The 26,673-nt window shown below is 43.3% G+C and overlaps 1 protein-coding gene across 1 annotated transcript in view; it reads left to right on the forward strand.

Moving 5' to 3' along the window:
- The first annotated feature begins 12,209 nt into the window (after positions 1 to 12,209).
- The window catches only part of angpt4 (angiopoietin 4), a 62,725-nt gene continuing 48,261 nt past the window's right edge, over positions 12,210 to 26,673 (forward strand). Inside the window, exon 1 of the mRNA XM_030725847.1 lies at positions 12,210 to 13,021. Within this exon, the coding sequence (XP_030581707.1) occupies positions 12,632 to 13,021 (390 nt within the window). The 5' untranslated portion in view covers positions 12,210 to 12,631. The remainder of the gene's footprint in view (positions 13,022 to 26,673) is intronic.

Here is a 26,673-nt window from a genome sequence, read left to right on the forward strand (position 1 = left end):
AAAAATCACAAAACTGTTGTGCTCGACACAGAAATTCACCGTAACTACTTTTATTCAGGGTCCAGCAGGAACCTCACAGACCTGTAGCTGCTGCAGGACAATTTAACTGCAAAATGCCTCAGCAGCCTCGCTTTTACGTAGGAATAAAACCCCCAATTTGAGCCCCCGATTCCAGAGACATAACTTGCCCTCAGTGCTGACTGAGTCAGATCGATTGTAATATGTTAGCAAGCTGGCTGGCTGAGGGTGCTGCAAGCGTAACCTGCTTAATGTAACGGCTTGGAATTGGTCACTGAAAGCAAGAGAAATTCCTAGTCTCAAAGGGATTGGCGTTCCAGTTTAACTCCAGTGTGACTGAGCCACAAATCTAAACAGCACAGTGACAGAAAGCTGGTAATGTTGAGGGTGGAGTGGGTTTAAAGCTCCAGACAGTAATAACAAAATTAAGAACAGCAAATGAGTCTGCTAATTAAATTCATAAGAAGCATGACAAATAATGAAAACAGTTCATCTACTATATCTGACAAAAATCTCAAAAGAGAGAGAGAAGAATGATTTAAAATGACGTTAACCTTTAGGTTTCTTCATGATTAAAGAGCAAACGTCAGTGTGCTAAGATTGTGTTGTTGTTGTAGTCTGAAGCACTGATGCGTTGGAGAGTGAAGGTTGATGGATGAGGGTGAATGTTACCCTGCAGTTAGGGGAGCTGTAGTGTGTTTACTCAGCAATTTAAAAGCCTGTCAGGAACCACCGGCTGCAGATCGACCTCCTAGAAATTCCTCTCTATAACTGTCAAACATACATTTACCCCGCCCACATGTCTACACTCAGCCACTGATTGGCTGCAAGGCCAGACACTCTGAACCTGAGGATGTTCCATCCTTCATAATTAACGATATTTCAGTTGTGAAATGCCACTAATTGAGGTGGAGACACTGACTTTAAAAAAAGCTTTCCTGTATAATGAATTCACTGTGCAGCGCTGCTGTTATCAGGCTGTGAATGGCTTTAGTGATACAGTTAGAATGAAGATGATAATACAGTATAAACATGATCATCCCAATGGTGGGAAATCTGCCTCCATTATGCCAGGTTTTTAGACTGTTTCTGAAGATGTAACTGCAGAAAATTACACATATTAAAAGATGCTTTTACCCCACTGAAAGCACTGCTGCCAGAAACACATAGATACCATAATTTACACGCTACTGCATGAAAACTAATAAAATATCACATGATCATGTCTTCAAACATATACAGAGACATTTTATTTCACTTTTGAGATTTTCTGTATTGTGTAAAAGACCATTAAAATAATCATAATAGCTGATCAACTATATTGCAATCAGATATTGCTAAGTCTCGGCTGAAGTGCACTCTATTTTTAGCTCAAGGAAGAAATTAGACAAACAGCTGAGAGTTTTTAGCTCTTATTGTTGAAGCATTTCTCATCAGTCTCCTTCTGCTTCATTTTAACTTCAGCATTGAATGCAGAGCCTGCAACAGCGCCTACAGTACGCGCGGGCCTCTCGCTGTTTCCAGCATCTTACTTGTGCCTCGGTTTGCTCTGCAGTTTCACCACCAAAGCACTAGCTGGCAGTAGAGTTTCTCTCTTCAAGTTAACCCATGCTCTTCCTGTTGATTTGAAAAATGGTGGCAGGAAAAAAAGTACTCTGGAAATACATGGGAGGAAACAGTTATTTGAAGTTTGCTTGAAGTCTGCAGTTGGTGCATTTTAATGTAAAGTCTCTGTGGACCACACTGGCATCAGTTGGACCTCAGTGGGCTCACTGTAACTGCCATCTGTGGCTCAGGGAGCTTCTGCTGAGCTGCTGTTGTTTTTTCCATGACTCTGTTTACCCCGATTTCAGCAGCAGACTCATCTGTACTGAATGTTACTACTGAGTAACGACTGATACTGTAGATATGCAGTTATTGACTGATTCATTAAATGAATACATCTACAGATCCAGTTCCTTAATAGTGCAATCATCAGATACTTCTGAATATAGATCCAATTTATTACTAGAGCTCCATTTGTGCGTTTTGGAAGCATTCGTCTTCCAAGATGGCGCCAGTGTCTGTGGCCTGCCTTCTATCGCTACAAACTGTGGTGTTTTCCTGCTGTTTTGGTTGGTTGTTACACTTGTTACACTGAATGTCAACTCTCTACTGCTTTATGATCGCCAAACACTCCTAAAGATACATCAATCATGGGCTTGTTGGGAACGTTTCAGTCAAGATAGGCAGAGGACCTTCTACCTTCCACCTCCTTTGGGTATACCGGCTTACCTCCAATGTTTTCCGGCTCTATCTGCATGCAGAAGATGCAGGCATTGTGGGAAACACAGCGACAGGTTGATGAAACTTTAAAACCAGTTTGGCATGCTCTCCTGGCACTCACAGATACTGAGTTGGCAGCTCTTCAATTTATTTCTTGGCGCTTCCTGGATCCGATTGCCTCCTCAGTGGTTCCTGTGGTCGGCTCAGACGAGGTGCAATCGACAGGTCTCTCCTTTCCCTACGTAGGGTGAACCTACGCAATCTGCGGCCTCTCGGCCCCAACAGTCGGCTAATGCTCCGTCTCCTGTCAGGATGACGCTGGTAAATGCTAGATCGCTAGCCAACAAAACATTTATCCTGAAGGATTTCATTACATCCCGCAGACTGGACTATCTCTGTGTTACTGAGAATGGATGACTGTTGGTCAGTCTAGTGCTTTCTGTGAACTTTTGCACTTATTTTAATTCTCCGAGGACATCAGGAAGCAGTGGAGGCACAACGACTGCCTTTCTTTTGTCATATGGTGAAATCTCGCACAGCTACACAGCCCTGTTGTGTTTTTCATTCCTTCACTCCTGCTTAGTTCTCGCAGGCTTTAACGCAGCAATCAGCAATTCTGAGTCTCTCGGCTTTAATTCAGATGTCAAGGCATTTACCTCTCGATTCAACTCGACCTGCCAGACTGTCTTAGATACCGTGGCTCCGCTGAAAACTAGATTTTCCAAACCTCGATCTGAACCTTGGATGAATGACGCTACGTGCGCTGCCAGGTGCGATTGCAGGAGAGCTGAGCGAAAGTGGAAGAAGGACAGGTTACAGGTGTCCTTCCAGTTGTTACATGACAGCTGGCGTTTTTATCAGAAAACTGTGAAAGCCGCTAAACCTAAGCACTTCTCTGATATTATTTCTTCTGTCACAATCCCCGTGTTTTTTTAAAAATTGTAAATTCTGCTCTAAATGCACCACAATCAGATTGCCTGGAGAGCTCCATTGAACTGTGTGTGAATTTCATGAGCTTTTTATCAATAAGTTTGCTAGCCTCAGGGCCCTCATTAGTTCTCCCTCTTATGACCCCTCGACCTCTGTGACATACCCGGATGTTTTTGACCAGTTTGAGCCTGTCAGTTTGCCATCTCTGAGAGATATCATTGGTCATAAGAAGCCTGCTGGGTCTCCAAATGACCCCATTCAACCTCGTCTTTTTAAAGAGGTCCTTTCCACCTTGGCAATGGGAGCTTAGCGAATGGTACAGTGCCTGCCATCTTTAAGAATGCTGCGGTGACCCCACTTATTAAAAACCTGGTTTAGACTCCTCGAAACTTTTCAATTTTAGGCTGATGTCCAAACTTCCTTTTCTTTCTAAAATTTTAGAGAAAGTTGTCTACTGCCAGCTGAGCTCATTTTTAAATAATCACGACACCCCGGAGGTGTTCCAGTCTGGTTTGAAATCCCGTCACAGTACTGAGTCAGCACTGTTGCGGCTTTTTAATGACATTCTTTTATCCACTGACTCTGGTGACTTTTTTGCTTTGGTCCTGTTGGATCTAACAGCGGCCTTCGACACAGTGGACCATCACATCCTCCTGTCTCATCTGGAAAACTGGCTGGGCATTAAGGGTGATGTTTTAGATTGGTTCAGATCCTACCTATCAGAGAGATGTTTTTGTGTCCATATTGGAGCTGCTGAATCTTGTGCAGCACCCCTTACATGTGGGGTGCCTCAAGGCACTATACTTGGCCCTCTTCTTTTCTCTCTGTACCTACTTCGAATGGGATTTTTAGGAGACATCGCATTCCACTTTTATGCTGATGATTGTCAAATTTAATTTAAAATGTTTGTTTCTTTTAATTTTGATGATTATAACTGAAAACTAATGAAAACCCCAAATTCAGTATTTCAGAAAATTAGAATATTGTGAAAATGCTCAATATTGAGGAAACCTGGTGCCACACTCTAATCAGCTAATTAACTCAAAGGCCTTTAAATGGTCTCTCAGTCTAGTTCTGTAGGCTACACAATCATGGGGAAGACTGCTGACTTGTCAGTTGTCCAAAAGACGACCTTTGACACCTCGCACAAGGAGGGCAAAACCCAAAAGGTCATTGCTAAAGAGGCTGGCTGTTCACAGAGCTCTGTGTCCAAGCACATTAATAGAGAGGCGAAGGGAAGGAAAAGATGTGGTAGAAAAAAGTGTACAACAATAGTGATAACTGCACCCTGGAGAGGACTGTGGAACAAAAGCCATTCAAAAATGTGGGGAGATTCACAGAGAGTGGACTGCAGCTGGAGTCAGAGCTTCAAGAACCACCACACACAGACATATGCAGACATGGTTCAGCTGTCACAGTCCTCGTGTCGAGCCGCTCTTGAACAGAGACGGCGTCAGAAGCGTCTCGCCTGGACTAAAGACAAAAAGGACTGGACTGCTGCTGAGTGCTCCAAAGTTATGTCCTCTGATCAAAGTCAATGTTGCATTTCCTTTGGAAATCAAGGTCCCAGAGTCTGGAGGAAGAGAGGAGAGGCACAGAGTCCACGCTGGCTGAGGTTCAGTGTAAAGTTTCATCAGTCAGTGATGGTTTGGGGTGCCATGTCATCTGCTGCTGTTGGTCCACTGTGTTTTCTGAGGTCAAAGGTCAACCCAGCCGTCTACCAGGAAGTTTTAGAGCACTTCATGCTTCCTGCTGCTGACCAACTTTCTGGAGATGCAGATTTCGTTTTCCACACAGTGCCAAAGCTACCTGTACCTGCTTTAAGGACCATGGTATCCCTGTTCTTAATTGGCCAGCAAACTCGCCTGACCTTTAACCCCATAGAAAATCTATGGGCTATTGTGAAGAGGAAGAGGCGATACGCCAGAGCCAACAATTCAGAAGAGCTGAAGGCCACTATCAGAGCAACCTGGGCTCTCATAACACCTGAGCAGTGCCACAGACTGATGGACTCCATGCCACGCCGCATTACTGCAGTAATCCAGGCAAAAGGAGCCCAACTAAGTACTGAGTGCAGTACATGCTCATACTTTTCATGTTCATACTTTTCATGTTCATACTTTTCAGTTGGCCAACATTTCTAAAAATCCTTTTTTGTATTGGTCTTAGGTAATATTCTAATTTTCTGAGATACTGAATTTGGGGTTTTCATTAGTTGTCAGTTATAATCATCAAAATTAAAATAAATAAACATTTGAAATATATCAGTCTGTGTGTAATGAATGAATATAATATACAAGTTTCACTTTTTGAATGGAATTAGTGAGATAAATCAACTTTTTCATGACATTCTAATTTTATGACCAGCACCTGTGTATCTCGCATTAGTACTGTACAATAACTTCATCACTGATAGTGATTATGTGTCTCTCACGCTCACTAAATATGCAGTGGCTTAAAAACTAAAAATCTGAATGAAGTGTGTTTAAGAACAGTTTGCACACACATTTGATAACAGTCACAGTGATCCAGTTTTTTCTCCTCACTGCTTCACGAGGAGAAATAATAACTGTGGTTTGTGATGCTGCTTTTCCAAAGGATGCTCATTTTTATCACCTCTTTACAGCAGGACAGAAAATAAAAGTCAAAAACTTTAACTTCAATACTTAAAGACAAACAGCTCTGCGTAATTCTCCCAGGTAAAGAAATATAAGACAAAGTGAAACTGTTAACAGTCTTTCTTCTCCCTGTCAGGTGTCAGATCATCTGTTTGCTTTCACTGTGTCCCTTTAGTTCCTCGTGCTGCTCACGGCCTCTTGGTGGTTCCTGTTTTCTGTGTTTTTGGTGAAAATATGTAGAAATGTTTCTGGAAGAGTAAAACAGACTAATTAGTCTGACACGTCTAATGACCATCGTCCACCGGAACAGCAGAGATACAGTGTATCACAAAAGTGAGTACACCCCTCACATGTCTGCATATATTTAAGTATATCTTTTCATGGGACAACACTGACAAAAGGACACTGTGACACAATGAAAAGTAGTCTGTGTGCAGACATAAATATCTGCATAAATATCTGCTAAATATCTGTCTGTGTGCAGACATAAATATCTGGAGAAATGTGAGGGTGCACTCACTTTTGTGAAACACTGTATATGACAGAAAACATAAAACCTTCCTGTAAGTAAGGAGTTGCCCTCACACAAACACTGAAGCACAGCTCTGGGGTCTGTTGTTCTTTGGCAGTGAGTGTGGGCTTTGGTGTTGTTTGTGTTCAGCTTTCCTGGCTCAAACATGAACTCTCTGGCTGTGTGCTGTCTCTGGTGCTGCTACACTGTGTGCCATGTTTGCCTTAACAACTGACATCAACTGGACTTGCTGTTTTGTGCAGCTCCGAGACCTTGGCTTCCCTCCAGTCGGTCGTGCCACGGCTCTTGTTATGTAGCACAAAAGTGCAAACCCAGTTAAATGTGGTGCAGGCAGCAATGGGGTGACTGAGTCTCCATCACCTGATCTATAGACAGCAGCAGGTGGTGGAGCTGCTGCAGTAAACCTAAAAGTAATGTCTCAGACGGGGAGGCAGCTCGATTTCTGTTTACATTCATGTGTGTGTTCATCTGCACAGAGTTCTCACACAAATACACAGCACGAAGGAACTAAGGCAGGCCCATCATAAAAGGGTGGCAGACAGTGAAGGGTTGGCTTCTGTGCTCATTTAGCTTTTATTTTTATAAATCTGCAAAATGAAAAGATAAACTCATGGAGCTGATGGATAGACTTTAAACATGTCTAAATAATGAAGATGTTTGTTTGTAATTTGAAATGTTATACATAACACTTCATAAAGTTTAGCTACAGTGTGAAATCTTACAGAATCTCTTCTTGTTAATTTAGGAGAGAAGCCCAGACCTCCCTCTCTCCAGCCACCTCCACCAGCTCATCCGGAGGGACCCCGAGGAGTTCCCAGGCCAGCCGAAAGATATAATCTCCCCAGTGTGTCCTGAGTCTGTCCTCCTCACAGTGGGACACGCCTGGAGCACCTCACCCAAGAGGCGCCCAGGAGGCATGCCTGAACCACCTCAACTGGCTCTTCTCGATGTGGAGGAGCAGCAGCTCTACTCTGAGCCCCTCCCAAACGGCTGCACTCCTCACCTTATCTCTAAGGGAGAGGCCAGCCACCCTTCAGAGGAAGCTCACTTGTATCCATGATCTCGGTCTCTATCCAACGCTCGTGACCATAGGTGAGGGTAGGGACGTAGACTGACCGATAAATCGACAGCTTCGCTTTCACACTCAGCTCCCTCTTCACCACGACAGACCTGTGCAGGTAATGTGTGATCACATTACCTTTGCCTGTAATTTTGTACTATATCACATACCTGCAATAGATTTAGCAGCTACTTTACAGTTACTAATCAGGTAATAACTTCAGTTCTTCTCTATGATAGATGTGCAGAAAACGAGGATCTTAAAGCCTTTAGCAATAATCAGATCATATGATCTGCAACAGAGTGATGATTCCTATTGATTGATGGCACAAAGGGAAAGAACTGTGATGGTGAAGCACAAACTGGGGTTCAAGTTCTTGCCTGTAGTGTGGTTGTTGTTACAGAGCAAAGTAATGTGTATGTAATACATAAGTGATGCATGACCTTGTTTTGTTTTTAGAAAAACAGCAAAGAATAATGTGTAGCAGATTTTTGACTGACACAGGGTTTCACTGATTCTCATATTAAGGGTGACCCAGCACTGAGTGAAAGCGAGCTTTGCTTTCAGATGTTTGGACGCTGATCAGTCATTTCGTGTCTTTGTATTCTCTGAACATCGAGTCAGTTTTGACATCTTTGTCACTGTGAAACTACTGGCAGCAATAAACAGAATATTTTATCACTCAATGTAAATATGAACTGCACCCTGATGGATTCTGCAGATTGTAGTAAAACTGCAGGACGGCTGTTTTTCTCACAGACTCGCCGTCTGAAACCACAGGACAGGAAATCATTCTCTGTGTGTCTGAATGTGTCTTTCACTAAATCTCCAGCTCTTCTTATTTTGTCAGGTTCTCGTTTGCTCGTCCGTCTCTCTGCTTCTTTATCTTTTGGCTCGATAAATGGATAGAAAAAATATTGCTAAATAATTTGAGATATTTAAAAGCACATCAAGTAAAATCAAAACAAAGCTCAAATGTGTGATGTGACTGAGTTCACGGGGAAGAACTCAAACTAAGTTCTGCAAAAATAAAGAAGATAAATTATCGTTGTTTCTTCTCACACACGTAATGGAGACATAAACCCTTCATTTTTGGCCCAACCTGTCTCTAACAAACATCACCAGTGAGTCATGAGGGCAGCAGCAGCCTGGTAACTTGAAAACTGTGACCAGATGACTAAACTACCAAACTGGGAAGCGTCCAATAGCACGAAAGGACAGAGAAGAAAGAACCCAGATGAACAAAGAAGGATAAACATGAAGTTTAGAAAAGGGACAAAAGTAGACTGGAAATTCTGAAAGATGAAATCAAATCCCGGAATAAAAAAAGACATCCTCATCTGTCCATCCGTTCCCACAGAGAGAAGGTGAAAGGGCTGCTTCATGTGCAGACACCACCAAGACCCAGAGCTGGACACCACAGAAATATCTCACAGCAAGTTGTTCCGATCTTCTCTGGCATCCCCAAGATTTTTTTTTTTTTTGGCTCTATAAGAGTTGCATGTATTAGATATGATCTGATTTAAATAACTTGACAAATTTTCCACTGACGGGGGAACGGTTTTCCAGGCTGACTCATCAAACCCGGTTCAGTCATTCGCAGAGGGAGGCTTTGTAGTTGAGTCATGACATACATGTCTACTTCTTTAACATGGTTACATTTATAAGAAACTCTCTCCAAGAGAACAAACGAGGTGCATGACTGTGAAGTGCTCTTTTGTTATCCTGAAACCTCGTTATGGCTGGTGTCCTTTCACTTCCTGTTTTATTTTGTTATCTTTGTTTCTCATACTTCCTGTTTAACCTACCTGTTGTTGTTGGTGGAATAAGCTCTCTGGCCAGTGGAAGTTTTCCCTTGTTCTCTTTTTTCCTGGTATATTCCATGGTTTTCTGTGCATGAACACAGAGCTCTGCAGCTCCGCTGTGAATCACTGAAATACACAAGTCTGTTATTTTTACGGAGCCGTGTCGGGCTGAAGTGATCCGGGGAGGACGTCTGGCAGAGGACTGGCTCAGAGAAGCTGCTGAATTTTCAAATCAAAGGAGGAAAGAAAATTAAAGTCTTAAATTAAAGTTACACACAGTATCCGGAGGGTCGGGGCACTCTGTCAGTAAAGAAGAAGCTGGATCATGTTCCCAGACTGGACATGATCGGAATGCTGGAGAAGTTGCTGGATCTGTACCTGAGCGAGTTGGGTCATGCTCTGGTCACACCACGCCTAAGTAGGAGAGCTGATACTGCTGCAGCACAAGCCTCTGTCTCCGTCCAGGGAGGGAGGAAAACGTTTGCTCTGCCTGTAACATGCCAGCAGGCCCTGAGCCCAGCATGAGGCAAACTGCCTGCTGTGTCTCATTAGCTCGTACTGGGGTGGTTTACAGCTGAGTGTGAAGCGGCTGGGATGAGGTCACGGTTCTCAGAGAGGGGTGAAGTGCCCACTTCAGGTCAGGTGGAGGATTTAAGGGGGTCTTATTCACAAGTGAGGGCGAGTGGAGCAGGAGGTTGACAGAGGGGTTGGTGCAGCATCTGCAGTAATGTGGACACTGTGCTGCTCTGCTGTGGTGAAGGGAGAGCTGACCCCCCCCCCCCAATCCACACTCCAACCCTCACCTACAGCCACAAGCAACAACAGAAATGAGCTTTCTCCCTGAGGCTGAGGAGCTCGGTCATTTGGGGGGGACTCAGAGTAGAGCTGAGGTGGTTCAGACCAGAACGCCTCCCGGGCGCTTCCTAGGTGAGGTGTTTTGGGAATGTTCTAGGAGGAGGAGGAGGAGGTGAGGAGGCCCCGGGGCAGACCCAGGACCTGCTGCAGAGACCTGTGCTGCCTGCTTCTGTGTTTATTTCAGGTATTTTAAATTGGGGTCAAAATGACCTCGACTGGTTTCATCTCAAAAATACGAAACAAATAAAGTTTGCTTGTAATTTCTGAAATGTGTGACGGCAGGTTCAAAGGATGGTGAGTGAGCTGTTGAGTTGTATTAAAGAAATAATAATCTATTTTTTTTGAGGAAATGAATTACAAAAATGCTTTAAGAAATAAGGTTTGCTATATTATAATTTTTGTGTCATGATTGCATCTCAGAGGGACTGCAGTCGGGCGTCCCTGTATGTGAAACATGTCAGCATGATGAGAGTGAAGAAATACATTTGTGTTATCTCGTGTAAAAGTTCACAGAGTGTGTGCACTGATTAAAAGATCTAATCAGGATGAGATAAGAAGCATTGTGTGGCGCAGTTAGTGAGACAGTACAGCTGGTACACAAAGCTGTCATCAATACAAGGAACAGGAAAGAAAACAACTACCTGGGTTGCGTAAATGCACCAATTTATAGATTAGCATGCTCTGAGCACGCTGCTCTCAATAAGCAGGGACAGCACTTCCTCTCTAATAATTGAATTGGAATAATTAAGCACAAGCTGCGGGTGAATAAATAAGAACATAATTAAAACCTGTGCTGTGTGTGAGTGAAGAAAAAGATGAAATAAGTCCAGTCCATAAAGAGACATAAGGACCAGTTTATACACATGAACTGTTTTACTGAATAAGTGAAACAGAACCCCCCCCCAAAAAAAAAAAAAAAATTGCTTTTAAAACACAAACAGAAATTACATAATTAGAGGACTGCTCTGTGTCCTGCAGCTCTGTGCACCAGGCTCTCTGTCCACCCCCGTTCCCATGAGAAGGATCTCCGGATGGGGCAGAAGCCATTTGCTGTGTAACCTCTCTGCTTTCCCCCAGAGGACCAATTGGCTTACATTAAGTGAGTGAACCAGGCCCGTACGCCGCAGCAGTAACAGTAAAAGAGGTCAGGCTAGAAATAGGACTGCTTCATGTCAAAATAAAGAACTTGGTGGTAAGATGTCGAGAGCAGCTTTTTATCTTTGATTCCCAGTGACCCGCAGAAACAGAAGCTTTCAGGCTCTGAGGGCTTGCAGCTGAGATGCCACTCGAAACCCATTTTGGGGGTTTTAATCTCTCGCACGCATCTCTGCTCTCAAAGAATTTTATCTGTGTTCTGCAGAACATTTTGCCACTGTGCAAATTAACTCAATAACTGACAGTGCACATTGTCCTTCCACATGTAGTGTTTCATCATGCTGGGACGAAGCCATCAGTCTGGAACTAATCTGTGTCTGTGTTTCCATGTGGACGGATGAGAGGCGGCGAGGGGGTTCATCCTGCGACTGAGACAGCTTTTCAGTTTTAAGCACAGGGACGATGTGCTTTTCCTCGGCCCCCTGATATCCCACGATGCCCCGCAGCACGGCTAAGTTTGGTGGACAGAGTAAAGTGTGCAGCCTTTTGCTGCCAGCTCAGTTTGAATGACCATACAAGGCATCAGGATTTTGTCCAGAAGTGAAAGATCAGTGAGCAAAGAAGATTACAGGAAACTCTTTTAGATCTCTCTCTTCTTCTCTCACTTTCTCTCTGTGTCTTTTCTCTGTCTGTCAGCAGTTACGTTTCTTTTCCAACTTTCTTTCTCAGCATTTGTATTTCTTATCTGACTCTCTGCTTTTTCACTCCCTTAATCTTCCCTCTTTTTTCTTTTCTGGCTACTTCTCATTCTTTCCTTCCTTCCTCCTATCGTTTTTGTCTCAGCCCACTAACAGAGAGAGGGTACTCTGACAGACCTCCCTCAGCTCTCCTGTCCCTCCACTCCTCCCTCTCCTTCTCTCCCTCCTCCTCCTCTCTCCCCTCTTCCCCCTCTCTCATTCCTCCTCTTTTCAGCCAGCCCCAGATAAGAAGGGGCAGAAGCAATTCTCTTCAACCACTTCTGAAACCGGAGCCACCAGAGGAGAGTGGGATACAAAGATATTCAGCTCTTGAGCTTCACAGATTAGCGGACTATAACTGCTCATCGTGAGTGGATCCAGATCTGCACCTGGTGCCTTAAGGATAAAAGAGAAGGTCAACAAATGCATGAAACAGCTGATCAGTTAAGACAGTGTACCCATCCTGAGAAACTGTTGTTACCTAGATGAAGCTGGCCTCTCATAATACAATTAAGACCAGACAACGAAGAGAGGGGAGAGAAGAAGCGATCTTCACCACGAATGAAGGCGAGAGCTGAGACCAAAGAACAGGCGTTGCTTTCTGCTTTTATTTCCTGTGCAGGATCAGACTGGTAACTGGGGTCAAAGTGTGAATGAGGTTCTGACCCTCACCTGCACCCACGGACAAACACTTCAGTAGAATTAAAGAGAGTGTCATGAAAGGCTTAAGTCTCAGCCGGGGGCTGCTGGTGCTTCTGCTCCTTTGGACTTTGCCAGCCTTCACTGATGCGGGCAGCGCTGGGAGCGCAGAACGAGGAGGATCTGGAAGAGGCCAGAGGAGAGGAGGAAGTGGTGGCAGTGGAGGAGAGAAAAGGAGGAAGCTGCACCGCATCCAACACGGCCAGTGCAGCTACACCTTCATCCTGCCGGAGCTGGACGGGTGCCCTGGCGGAGGATCGCCGTCACAGACGCAGCACTATGGAGGCTTTCGCAGCGAGCCGGGTGTCGTGCAGAGAGACTCTCCCCCTGCTGACGGCGAATGGTCAGCTCAGAAACTGCAGCAGCTGGAGAGCACAATGGAGAATAACACACAGTGGCTGCAGAAGGTAAGACTACCTGCTTTTGTTTCTCGAAGGTCTCTGAGACACCTGGACATAAAGTCACAGGTGTGTCACAGAAGAGGAGAAGGCCAGCAGTCAGAGGAAAACTGTGTGCGCTTCCCTCTTTAACAGAAACATGAAAGTATTCACCAACAAAAGCCCCAAAATTATACAAAGACATTTTATTCTGAAGTGTTTTCCCACAAATTCCATTTCACAAGAAAAAGGAATCTCCACCACAGTGTGTGTGTGTGTGTGTGCGTGTGTGTGTGTTCCCACATGCTGATGATGGAGCTCTGAACTCTTTGATAGACAGGAAAAGGCATTTGGAGGTTGATGGTTATGTCAGAAGACCCTCCGTCTCACTGCGCTGCCTCAGCAGCTGCTCTGTGTGATATTCAGATGAAGCTGTGTCGTTTCGTTTGTTGTGAGTTGATCTGTGAGCCAGAGATCAAAGTTTCAGGTAATCACTGCAGACGTGTGTGTCTGCTTTCAATCAGAGGAAAAGCAGTGAGTGTGTTCCCCTCTGTTTTCCTAACAAACTGCAGAATAATTCCTTCTAATCTAATCTGGTTCGGCTGACCGTCGGCTGCACAGACAGTGCTGTCACTGAGCCGCTGTGATGCCATTATCTCACATTTGCGCTGCAGGAAATTCCTGCTGTGTGATGACATTAAGCGTTTACCTATTTCTTATCATCTTACCACTGTCCCAGGTTTTCATTCACCATAGTTCATAGCTCAGGTCCTTTTCATAATACAGGCCGCAGACAGACATGAAACAGAGGTAACCAGACTCTCATCACCTGCTGCCCTCACCTGTCCAACCAGGAGGAGCTGCCAGTGAAGCAGCACCAAAGGAACCCCTGCTGGCTTCAGCACCCACCAATAATAATAATAATAATAATAATAATAATAATAATAATAATAATAATAATAATAATAATAATAATAATAATTTTGATACATTTTATTTATTTATGGGCAACTTTCAAGACACTCAAGAATGCCTTACACGCAATGAAATATCACAATTACAGTATGCATAAAATGACAGAAAACACCAAAAAGCCTGCAATACTAAATCAAACAGAATGGCCGATGTTAAAAAACGAGGGGCCACTCGGCTGAAAGCGTCAAAGGCCCGGGGAGGTCAGGCAAGGTGGTACGTGAGAGTGAGGAGGGCAGGAGGATCTCAGAGTGGTGATGAAGAGCACAGAGATATGAGTTATGAGGTTTTGGACATACAGGAAATTTTTTTACAGGAAGCCAGTGAAGTTGTTGACAGGAGTAATGTGCTCTCTGGAAGCAGCTCTGGTGATGCCAAATGTCAGCAGGTGCCGTCACATGAATGGCAGCAGCACCACTTTGGTGATACACAGGATCACGACCGAGGCCTGTTTTCACTCCCAGGGCGTCGGATGCTTTCTCGAAGAGGAACTCATGAGGTGCTTTTGGCTGCTGGAGCTGTGAGGCAGTGGTCCCATCATAGTGAGACAGCTCAAATATCTCCAGAATGGCTCTGTGGTGGTCCTGTGGACAGCTTTGCAGACTGTTGGCTACATGTCATAGTTGTTGACTGTCAGTAGGGGGCAGTGTCACAAACAACCAGTCTTTGGGCTACTCCAGCTGTTATTGATGCTTCAGCCAGCTGTGGAGAAGAGCAGTTAACCAAGTGTGCACTGCTGCCTGTCTGCACTTTCATGGTTTCCTTTTTTTGGACCTGGGGGGCTTTGGTAGGTTTGTTTTTCATGTTTCTCCCGTGTGTGGTGAACTCTGCTGTTGCCCCGTTTTCAGCCAATCAGGTTTTGACCTGCCTGCTCCTGACTCTGAGCTTGCGCTTCATCCAGGTGGAGCTACATGGTGTACCTATGCAAACACAGCACCATAAATCAAGCATAAATCCCTCAGTATTATAATGCGCAGGGTACTGTTAACTATCATTTTTCAGCTCGTTGGGTCAATTATGTGTATTTCTATGTTAAAGGAAGCAAAAGTAAATGTGAGTGAAAGCAAAGTGAAACAGCGCACAAAGCTCTCACACAGGAAATGAACTGCACTCTCCCGGTCGACCGTTTGTCGTGCTGGTGCTGGTAGCTGTGCTGCAGTGTTGCTGCAATTTAAGTTTAAAGAGAGGCAATCAGAAAGAACAAGCACAGCAGCACTCTGAGAGTTTCCTCCGTTCAGGAGCCGGGGCAGAGACCGGAGGACTGAAAACACTTCCTGTTGGAGTTCCCTTGATCACATCAAATTTCTCCTCCATTTCTTTAAACTTCATTAGTTACACAGTTTATACTTAAACCTGATTTTGTAGTTTACCTGCAGTCTTCTACTCAAATATGAATGTGATCCTTTTGTAGACGGGCCACACAGCGTCTCCCTGCGCTCACCTCTCTCCTCTATCTCCTCCCAGCAGTTAAACCTTCAGTCAGACGCCTGCTGGCTGCAGCAGGAGATGTTGATCCATTAAATAAGATTAGCAAAAGAAAACATTTTCTAAAGGAATCTGCGTGTGGGGAGTTCCCATTCATCATCATTAGAATCACTTGAAGTTTTCATACAGTGACAGCAGCTGCATGAATAACGCTGCTGTCTCGGCGCATTTATTTAACTTTTTGAGGACACGGCAGCGTCCATCAGGACCTCCACAGAACTGATGTGCTCTTAATTCTGTGGAGAGAAGAAAAACCCGCAACTTCCTTAATGGATCACAATTCACATCGTTTGCAAGCAGGCTGGTATCCTAATAAATTTAGGAAGTGACTAAAGAGCCTTAAACTTTGGCCTGCTTAGAAAAAGTTGTTTCAGCTGGCTCTTAGCGAACGTGTTGACGTGACAAACACAAACCACGGTGAGGTGGTGCACACGGTCTCGAGGAAAGAGTCTCCCGAGGGGAAACTGAGGTGAGTAGTTAAGTGAAGAGAAGACTATTGTTTGGAAAACTGCACAGAAAGGTTGTTCTGGTTTCTGTAGCAGATGTTTGAGTTCCAGTCCTTCTGCCATTTTGCAGCCTTGTTAATACATCATCATCCCGCTGTACTCTTTCCAGAGGAATCCTTCAAAATCTGCACATCTTTATCTCACCTTCACTTTGATGGGCTTTATTACTAAACTTAGCTCAAAATATAAGGAAATGTGTGTTTGGTGGATTATTTCTTTGTTGCTTCTTAGCAGTAAATCTCATACTGCTGGAAAGCCTTAAATGGAGCCACATTTGTAATGAAAATGCATCTGTGGGTTGAGCAGCAGAGTTGAGTCTTCTCTGCCAAACAGCTGATTCTGCCACTGACTCTGAGCTGGTTGAAGAAAGGATGCTGTCCCACAGCAGTGTGTGAGCAGCATGAGGAGGAGCAGCCAGGCTGCTGTGGCTGAGTGTGGTTCTTCCACATGCTGCTGAGACTCCTGATTGTTACATGAATAAATTGTTAAATTGCCAGCACGTCTGTTTCTTCAGACTTGAACCATCCAATCAAATGAACGACATCAAACAGAGTCAGTAGCACCATCAGCTGTTTGGCAGAGAAGACTCAACTCTGCTGCTCAACCCACAGACGCATTGTCCTCACAAATGTGACTCCATTTCCAGTGGTATGAGATTTTTTGCGAAGAAGCAACAAAGCAACAATCACCCAAACACAGAATTGTTTAACTTTTGTATTTCCTGATGTGAAGATAAGCAAAAATGATATTAAATGCAAGAATTAATGGAAGCCACTTTTTAATTTATAGTTAGCCTGAACCAGATTCCATCCAATGATAATGCAGCAGTTATTATTATTATTCAGCAACTGCAAATTAACAAAACTGGTTTAAATATTTTCCTTTGATACAAAAATCTGAGCTTGCAGGAAAAACCCTGATGAAAGGTCAACACAACAACACACGTCAGCAACTCTCCCCCAGCTGAAACACAGCACATGGCTCACCTTTCACATGCAGCTTTGCACAGTGCTGCATGCACTACAATACAGCACATGCTACAGTGCAGTGCAGGGCCCAGAACTCAGAACCAGAACCAGCTCCTTCCTACCAGCGCCCTCCCTTCACTTTTCTTAGCTTTTTATCTTCATACACAGCAAGAATAAAGAAAGCTCCGCGCACACACAGAAACCCAAACAATGCCAAAGCAACAACAAATTGCACACAGGCTCTGCTAAAATGAAAGCAGCTCTACCAAATCTGAGCCAGCGGCCATGAGTCACTCATGCTTTTCACTCAAATATTGCTTCATCACGTACTTTCTACATTTCAGTCTTTATTTTGTGTATAAATAGATTAATCATACATAACCATGTGCACTTTATAATTGGATAAGCAGAAGAAAATGGATGAATGGATGATAAAAACTTTATTTATGTTGCACTTTTCAAATCCAGGTTGCAAATTGCGTCACAGGAACAAAAGAATAAAACATAAATGTGGGAAATCAAACAACAGTTCAAAGCTACTGAAAACTCCTAAAACTGGCCTCTGTGACGGGAACTAAAGGAAGTGACTGACTCTGCTGACCTGACCAGGTGACTGCCGCGGCTCTGTCCCTTGTAGTTTCCAGCCAGGCTGAGGATCAGGTGCATACACGGGTTTAAGAGGTCGGAGATGCAGCTGTGAAATCAGCTCTGCAGCACACTGAGAGCTGAGCTGTAGCTGGCAGATTATCACTGTGTGAGGGTAACCCAGTGCATTTACAGACAGCATGCCAGGTATTGATACCCTTCATTCTCATTTTACTTCAGTCTCCTCAGAGTTGATGGTCTGTAATCACTGACGCGAGTCTCTCCCTGGGTGTACAGCTTCAACCTTCACTGATCAGGTGGGAATAAATGTATGGTATATAAAATATGTTAGGTTACACTTCAGGTAAAAAAAAAAAAAAGCAACAATATTACAAATTATTTAATGTATCCAAAGCATGAACGCCACCTGGAAGTATTTTAATGTATAAAATTATTAGTTCTGTGCAGCAGACTGCTGTACACTGGAACTGTGGAACAGTGGTTTGGGGTTTTTGTGGACTTGCTTTATTATTAATATTATTATTATTTTAAAAGAGGGTTACATCCCTTTCTCAAAGCCACGTGAACAAAAATAAATGATGTGAAGAAAACAAGTAAAAGACCAGGTGAATCCATGTTTGTTTGTTTTTTAAATTTTTTTGGACAGTAAATGTGGTTAAAGTCTGATTAAAGTCTGCACACGTCTTTAATGCTGGTCACAGGATCAAAATCTGCACCTTTGCAACCTGAAGGTCCTTGAATCAGAGCTCTTTATTGGAACAGTGTGATGCAGATCTGCTCAGACTACTATGGATACATTAAATTATGGGTTAGGATACAGTCCAGTGTAAATGGAGCGAGTAAGAAATTCATTATTTCTGCTGCCCACCGGAGCTGAGAGTTTCTTTCAGCTGAAGGAGGGATGGACCTGCTCTCTATCTGGGTGTAACGTCAGAGTGCTTCCCTGGATTAACCCACTGAGAGGTTTCCAGCACCTTTAACAAGCCTCCTGTGTGAGCATATGTGTGTTTACCACCCACACTGCTAAACCTCTGAGGAGACCCGGGTCAAGTCCAGAGCTCAGGTCTGCAGCGCCCCGACAGGAGATAGACAGTGACCTTTAACCTTCGGGTTGCAGTTGGGGTCAGCTGTCAGGATCTCATCGGTGTCTCACTTAAGAACATCAGTCGGCGGTGTCGCCTTCGCCTCATCTGAGCTTTAACTCATCCTGTTCGAAGATAACAGCGTCTCTGCTTTCCTTCTTCAGCCTTTGTCTCCGTTCTCTTCCTCCCCTCAGAAACATTAAAGCATCACAGAGTCAAAGGTTCGCCGTTAAAGTAGATTTTCTTATCATAAATTAATCCTCTGAAGAAAAAGAGAGATTTTCCGGCTGCGGATTTTCAAAGTTTCATTTAGATTAAAGTTTCCTGCAGATGAAGCAGGCTGAGAGCAGCTGGATGCACAGCAATGACATTATTATCATTATTATTAGTAATGCAATTATTACCTGCAAAGGTGCGGCCCAACAGTCCAAGATCAAATGGTTTATGGGAGTGTATTATTATTATTATTATTATTATTATTATTATTATTATTATTATTTTATGGATACAGGAAAGAGAATCTTCACACTTATGAGGAAAAATCAAAGTTATCAGTGAATTTTCAAACAAGGTGACACATTAAAAGTAAAAAGAATAAGTGTGTTAGTTCTGGAGCAGGAGCAGCTTCGGTCCTTTGATAACACAAAGCTGAGGTTTCTGCTGAACCACAGCTGTCTCACATCTAAGTCATGGAGCTCGGTGGCAGCACAGAACCCCCCCTAACTGAAACACACTGATTCACACTATTTGTTCAACTCCTTCTCTATATTTGTGTTTCTCTTTTACTCCTTGGTGGCAAAAGTTCCCTCTCATGGCTCAGGAAGTCACAAATCAAAGCCTTAAAGCTGTGCTCTGTAACTTTGGTCACATTCAGACTACAGCTGTGAGCCGACTTCAGGGGTAGGTTGTTGAAAGTGTTAGGTAGCCCAACACACAAACTGATTCAGTTACAATGTATCAGCCAGAAAGCAGTGAACTGGTAACGAGCTGTAGCTATGAGCATTATGCCCACATTAACTCTACAAGCCTTTGCCAGCCTGAATGAAGTATAGAGAGGCTGTCGCTGTTGTCATTCAGCTGTCTCATCCTGCAGTCAGACTGACTCCATCTCTGCTGTCTTGGACTTCACTCCTGTTACTCTCTGCAGGCTGAAGGGTAGCCAGAACCTGCAGATGGAGAACTGGTCCATGTGCTTCTGCACCAAGCAGAGCAGAACACGGACTACCACTGGAGTTCGAGTGCATCCAAAGGATGAGAAACTCACTGGAGAGGCAGCTGAAAAAAAATCATGGAGCAACAATATATGGTTTTATTTATAAATTTTAAAAACCTATGGTTGTGCCTCTGTTGATGTGTTTACTTTAACACACACACACACCTGCCTCCCGACCTCCACAGATATGTTTTATGGGAGTTACCACAGAGTTTGGAGCTCAGATTCTCTCCCTGCTGCCAGGAATTAAGGATCAATCTTGGAAAATTATTAATGCCTGACTTTGTACTTATGATATCAACACTAACTGTTATCCACCCAATTAGAAGTTGTTTGGATGAGTGAACGCAGAGCAGCTGCAGAGTGAGAAGTGCTGACCCCACAGGATGCTTCTGAAAACAGCGTTAGCTTTGAGATTTCATTTATTCCCGCTCTATATTTCTGTGCAACAAATGCACATTTACACAACAAAGGCACATTTTTACCAGTTAGCATGCGGTTTCAGCACCCTCTCAGACACTGCTGGGTTTAACGGGGCCATGTGGCCTCTGCAACTATTTGTAGGTTTTCTAGAAAGCTGGTCTGTAAACAGCAGTAAGTGGGGAAGTTAACAGGGGGCTTGTTTAGTTTTCTGCTAAATGACTGACTTCAAATGGAGCTGCGCCTCAGAGGCTGAGAGCGAGCGAAACAGGAAAGCTGCTGTGGTCAGATCACAGCGCCGTTATCAGCTGCTGCCACCACCGTGCCACGCTTTGATGTGACCAAAGGCTCTGCTGATGATAACCTTCTGATTTTATTTATAGATTTATAAATATTTTTATATTCCTCATGCTCTACTACACCAGCCTCAGGTTTGTTCTAGAGCCTAAAATTATATTTAAGTCAGGTTAATGTCAAAATACTTTACATTTATGGAAAATGTGAATTTTTATGTTTAGATCAGGGACCAAATAAAAATAGTTCTTATGGAGATTGTTATGATCTGTTTTACAAGCCAATTTATGATCCGTGAGCTGGTCAGTGCTTTCATTATAACAGAGCTGTAGTATCAGAAATGTTTCACTGACTTACAGCAACAAATGCAGCAAAACAGGCTTTCAAAGAGTAAAATACAACAAAAATGTGTGTGTGTGTGTGTGTAATTTTATCCTGCCATTAACACATTTTAATGTGTGTTTTTTTAAATGTCTGTCTGTATATATTTAACGCTTTATTAACAGAAACACAACATTACACTTTGTGACTTATCTTAACACCTGCTGCTGCCACGTTTCTGCTCTCCTGATGTGGATTTTGTGGGTCCCTCACACAGCGGCCCGTGTGACGAGGTGCACGTTGCACTCGCAGGCTCTCCGTGAACAGGTGGTATTTGTGATGCTCGGTTGAGCAACATGTGACACGTCCGCGCACTTTAAAGTGTTTTTCTGAGTGCAGAACATGTCCTGGACACAGCGAGCAGCATAATAACAAACTGCACTGAACAGTTTTACTTTTTGATCTTTGCTTGGAGCAACACCTGGTCTGTGTCCCATCATCCTTCACAGCCACACATCAAACCGCTGTAAGCAGACCCCACTGACAGCTCTAATAACAGCCTAATGACCGCCATTATCTCCCAGTCAGCCGGCTTCAGTCTAAACACAACTGCTGACAATTGGGCTCTTGTTCGGCTGCTGCTGGCTCTGAAGCACGTCGTTAGCAGTGCAGTGCTCTTCAAAGACTCACTTGATCTTTAGGAGGGAGGAATGACACATTTCTCAGAGAACAGAAACCGAATTCTGTCACAGTTTTAGTTTGTGATAACATTGTATTTACCTGAGTAATAACTAATCATGCATTACTATAAACTGAAGGCGTGAGCAAGTAAGAAAGACAGAAATCATCATCTGATCTTTTCATTTATGTCAACGCTGCAGTTCAGTAAGAAAACGTAGAACTGGAGGCTGCTGGTGGAGCAGCCATGAACGACCTTCCACCTGCTTCCACTCTGCTGTCAGCTCCCTTCATGTTCCTCACATCAGATCTTTAATGACTCGGACCACAGATCATGTCTGCCACTCACGTGTGATCCAGCTTTTTTGGGTTAGTCTCTGTTCATCCCTGATATTAACCTGGACAATGGATCAATCTGCAGTGAAATCACTGTAAAGATTTCATCTCATACAGTACGAGGAGTTCAGTGATAATAACGCTGTTTTAGAGAACTACAAAGGCCTCGTTAACATTAGGAGGACTATTAGAAATGTTTCTGCAGTGTTCTGCACATCTGAGCCTCCTCACAGTCTGAATGGACAGTTATGGGTTTTTGTTTCCGAGTTTACTTCCCTGTTGGGAATAACTGGGAAATGATTTTTGAGAATGGGAATGTTTGGGAATGCTTTTACCACTGTGGTGTGTTTTATTATGCTTTATGGAGCGCTGCAGCGGGGAGGCGGGATTATGTTGGAGTCTTTCAAAAGCAGCTAATAAGCAGATCTGTGCGCTGGCTGAAGAGCTCGTGGTTTATGATCTGATAATGTCAAGGCCAGAGTCTCAGAGCAACATGCCTCTGTTATACACACTTCAGTATCAGTGACATCAGCACCAATATCTTGACAGTTTAATAACAGCAATCACCAAACCTAAGAACAAAATACACCATTAGATTTTTTCTCTTTCCGAGGTTTCATTTTATCTGAGTTTATGGGATGCAAATAAAATTAAAAGAGACACAGAGTTGCACAACGTAATAAAACAAGGTCCAGAATAGCCATTAAAGTAGAAATTAGAAACATAGAAATTCATAACAGAGCAGGAAATGTACTCACAGGGGAGGAGGCTGTGGTCATGTGTGGGAGAGTGTGTGTTTTTGTTTGTGTCTCTACACTTTCATAAGAATATGACGTCAACAAAGGCATCATTCATGGTGACTGCTACAGTGACCTTATGTGGGACATGTTGCTTGTCAAACATTGTCATATAAATCAGGTAAACAAGGTTTTCACTGGAAGCTTCAGGGAAAAGCCGTCCGACAGACCAACACAGTATCACACCACAGTCTGTAATACCAGACACGCTGGTCCACCAAGTGGATGTCACACTTTGCCTGTCCTAGGTGTGAAATGGACACGCATGCAGGCATGCCAGCAGGGGGACATATTTTAATTAAAGCCGACAACATGGCTGATTTCTATTTGGCCTCCCTCTGCCTATTTTCTCGTCTTTTCTTTTCCTTGGAAGTGTAGTATTGTATCGTGGCTGCTAATCATGGGCCCCTGAGCTTCAGGAGTGCCACCATCCATGGGCTTCCTGCAACATTGTGAGTGAAATTACTGTAATATTCCTCTGTTAGCTGTGGAGTGCAACTTCTCAGCTTTCCCAAACCATTTGGAGTTGTCCAAGGTGACAAATTTTTGTGTAATTACAGTAATGCAAAGTGCTCTTGCCCAATCATGTCAGCATAAAGAAGATGGGCGTTAAAGGTGGTTTAAGGCATGTCACCCTTGATGGAAATTTGACCCTCTGCTGGTACTGCAATGAAAGCATGTACATCACACACTCTGCTGTGATATTGGGTAGACTATACGTAGCACCTGCTGTCATGGACTACAATATAAAATGGTCATCAGTGGTTCCTAGCATGCTGTGTCTATAACAGAAACCCACCCGCTTTCTGAGTGTAAAGACGATCAGTCATGAGCATCAAAGTGTCTAAAATGGTCACACTGGTGAAAACTACAGTCTCTGAGCTTTCTGACACAGGCAGTGCTTCTGTTTGAACGGCAATCAATCAGTTTCATACTTTACATACTCACAAAGCTAACATAGGACACATATGGCTGTAGCTCAGTAGGTAGAGCAGGTCACCTACTGATCGGAAGGTCAGGGGTTCGATTCCTGGCTGCTCCAGGCTACATGCCAATGTATCCTTGGGCAAGATACTTAACCCCAAGTTGCTCTCCGACCGTTCCGTCAGAGTGTGAATGTGTGTGGATGTTATATAATTAAAAAGCACTTAGCTTAGTTAACATGGAAGTGCTTGTGTGCATGGGTAAATGTAAAAAACGTGTTGTATAAGCACTTTGAGTGCTCTGACTGAGTAGAAAAGCGCTATATAAGAACTAGTCCATTTACCATATATATATATATTAGGAGTACTCTTTTATTATCTACCTTTAAGACCCATTTTTACCGTTTGGCTTTTACCCCGAGTTTAGACTGTTGCTTTTAGCTGGTCCCTATTGCTATGTGTTGTATTTTATGTGAATGTGTAAGTGTGTCAACTGTAAAGCACTTTGTTACAGTCCCTGTGTTTAAAGTGCTCTAAAAATGGAATAAATATGGAATGGAATATATATATATATATATATATATATATATATATATATATATATATATATATATATATATATATATATATATATATATATATATATATATATATATGTGTGTGTGTGTGTGTGTGTGCTGCCCACTGCAGCTTTAAATGACACGATGACTCAAACCTCAGTGACGTTGTCAGTCTGTTGAATGCCGTCAGCAGGAGGAAGTGAAATAAACCTGGAGGATGTTATTAATGTAATAATATCCTCTGTTGCTTGCTGCAAAGTTCCTGTGAGTCTCATGTCTGTGAATAGGCAGTCTAATCCGTCTAACCATTGCATAGCCTTCTGCAGTTAGCCTCCAGCTGAGAAACGTTCTGCTTGTGGCTAACCTCCAATGACTACCTGTTGTGTGCCTTCTGGTGCAGCTTGCAGTTGTTGTCTGTCTTAAAACTGCGTTACAATGTGTGGATCCATGAGCATGTGAATTACAGCTTCAGATGGTGAATGCATGGACATGACAGTATAATGTCCTTTAAAAACCGACCTTATAGGTCATTTCCACGGGCACGTTTACAACTAATATCTATGTTTCAAAATAAAATAGGAATTGTGCACGAAAGAACATTTCTGGCAAATCCTAAAGAAATATGTAAAGATGGATTTTTTTCAGATTTCTGATATGTCTGCATAGAAAAAATAGCATTAGATACAACTAGAAAAAGTTAAGACAGTAAATAGACTGTGTCTTATGCAGTGATCCCTCACCTGTGGTGGGGGTTATGTTCCAGAGACCCCTGCGATAGGTGAAAATGTGCAAAGTAGTGATGTTATATTTTATTATATATTTATTGTATTATAACAGAATTTCTAGGCGTAGCCAGGTGGGGGAAGGCTACATGTTGTAATGTACCAACTTTGTATTATAGAAATCACAGGTCATCTGTGGTATCTGCATTTCTGTCTGTAATAAACTGTAATTCCTGCCTTGGACCTCAGTCACACATTCCTAGAGACCAGCTGGCAACCAACTGGCAACCACTAGTTGCCAGGGAACAAAGAGTATTCCCCGATCAATTGGTGAGCATAGGTTACTTGAGTCTCTAGCATGAAATTGGTCACAAAGGAGTATATGGTACTTTACCCAGAATCCCTTGGAATTGAGTAGGTTGCCACAGTCGCCAGTAGTTTGCATGGAAGATGCTAACTTGTCTGCAAACACTAGCAAACTACTTGCCAAGTGGTATTAAAACTGTGAAATGTTTCAAACTGGAAAGCAGAGACTTTGCCTTCAAAGTTAAAGTTGTGCTTTTAGAAATGTGTAGGTTGCAGCAGTTAGGGTTAGCTGACCGCTCTCTGAAGCCTTAGAGCCAAACGTGGCTGGCAGTGTGTTGGAGGCAGTGTCCAGAGTGTGTGGTACTTCCGGTCTGTTGGCTACTCTTGTGATGTTGGTGGTCCATCATTCACCTGCAGAGAGGAACTGAAGTGAATCCAAATCTGAGTTTTTCATACTTTATATTGTTTTCATGCTTCTCCTGTTCCCAGCATGCTCTTCTGTCATTCTCTTACCTGTTCCGGCCCACTTGTCAACCAATCGGCATTTGACCTGCACACAGGGTGCTGGGTTGTTGGAGGGCTGCATGAGAGCATGTTTGCGCAGGCTGAAAACCTCTCTGTGTAGGCTCTCTGTAGGTATTTGCCTCCATATTTTGCCTGTGCCTACATTCTGTTTCATTGCACTGGTTTGCATCCAAGTGTAGCAATGATGGCTCCAACCAAGAAGATCCAGAAGCAAGTCCTTGTGTTGTTTTTAAAATTTTCTTCTTTTTTGTATTGACATGCACCATGAAATGATCACAAGTAAGCCCTCATAAGCAGTATGTCAGAACATTTGGCTGCTGCTGCTGCTGCTGCTGCTGCTGCTGCGTGTATCTCTTGTTGTGTTTTCAGTGGCAGCTGCTTCCTGACCACACGAGGCTCATTTTACTGACGACTTTAACGGCCCTGTGAAGAAGGAGAGGATGAAACAGAATTATACCAGTTTACAGGGGTTTCTTTTCAATGGGAGCCAATTCAGGCTTCTGTATCGCTGCAGCTGATTACTGTTATCGACACAGCGGATCTCACTGGCTGCTGGAGACACACTTCAAACAAACTGGCAGAGATGCAGAGAGAAGGGAAAGAAAAGAGGAAACTCATTCATTTTGAGGATTAGAAGAACATTGGCAAGTTTTTTTCTTTTCAGGAGAAAAAAAATCAAATCTTTAATCACAGAATTAAAACTCAGCTGAGAGAGAAACATTAGCCCTGAAGTCGAAGGCACCTTCACATCTTTAAGAGTTTATTCAGTAACACTTTCAACACCTGATGCAAACTTCATCCTGTACATAAAGCACAAAGTAATCACAAAACAAGATGTCATCAAAATGCTTCTTACACAGAACAGCGAGTTCTCTGTAAAATGATATTTGCAAGGTTTTGTTCTTTTAAGCTTTTAAATAACCAGTGCCGAGCCTGTTTGAGGACAGTGTCACCCATGTTACAGATGT

This window comes from Archocentrus centrarchus, unplaced genomic scaffold (assembly GCF_007364275.1).
Source record: "Archocentrus centrarchus isolate MPI-CPG fArcCen1 unplaced genomic scaffold, fArcCen1 scaffold_80_ctg1, whole genome shotgun sequence".
Lineage (NCBI taxonomy): Eukaryota > Metazoa > Chordata > Actinopteri > Cichliformes > Cichlidae > Archocentrus > Archocentrus centrarchus.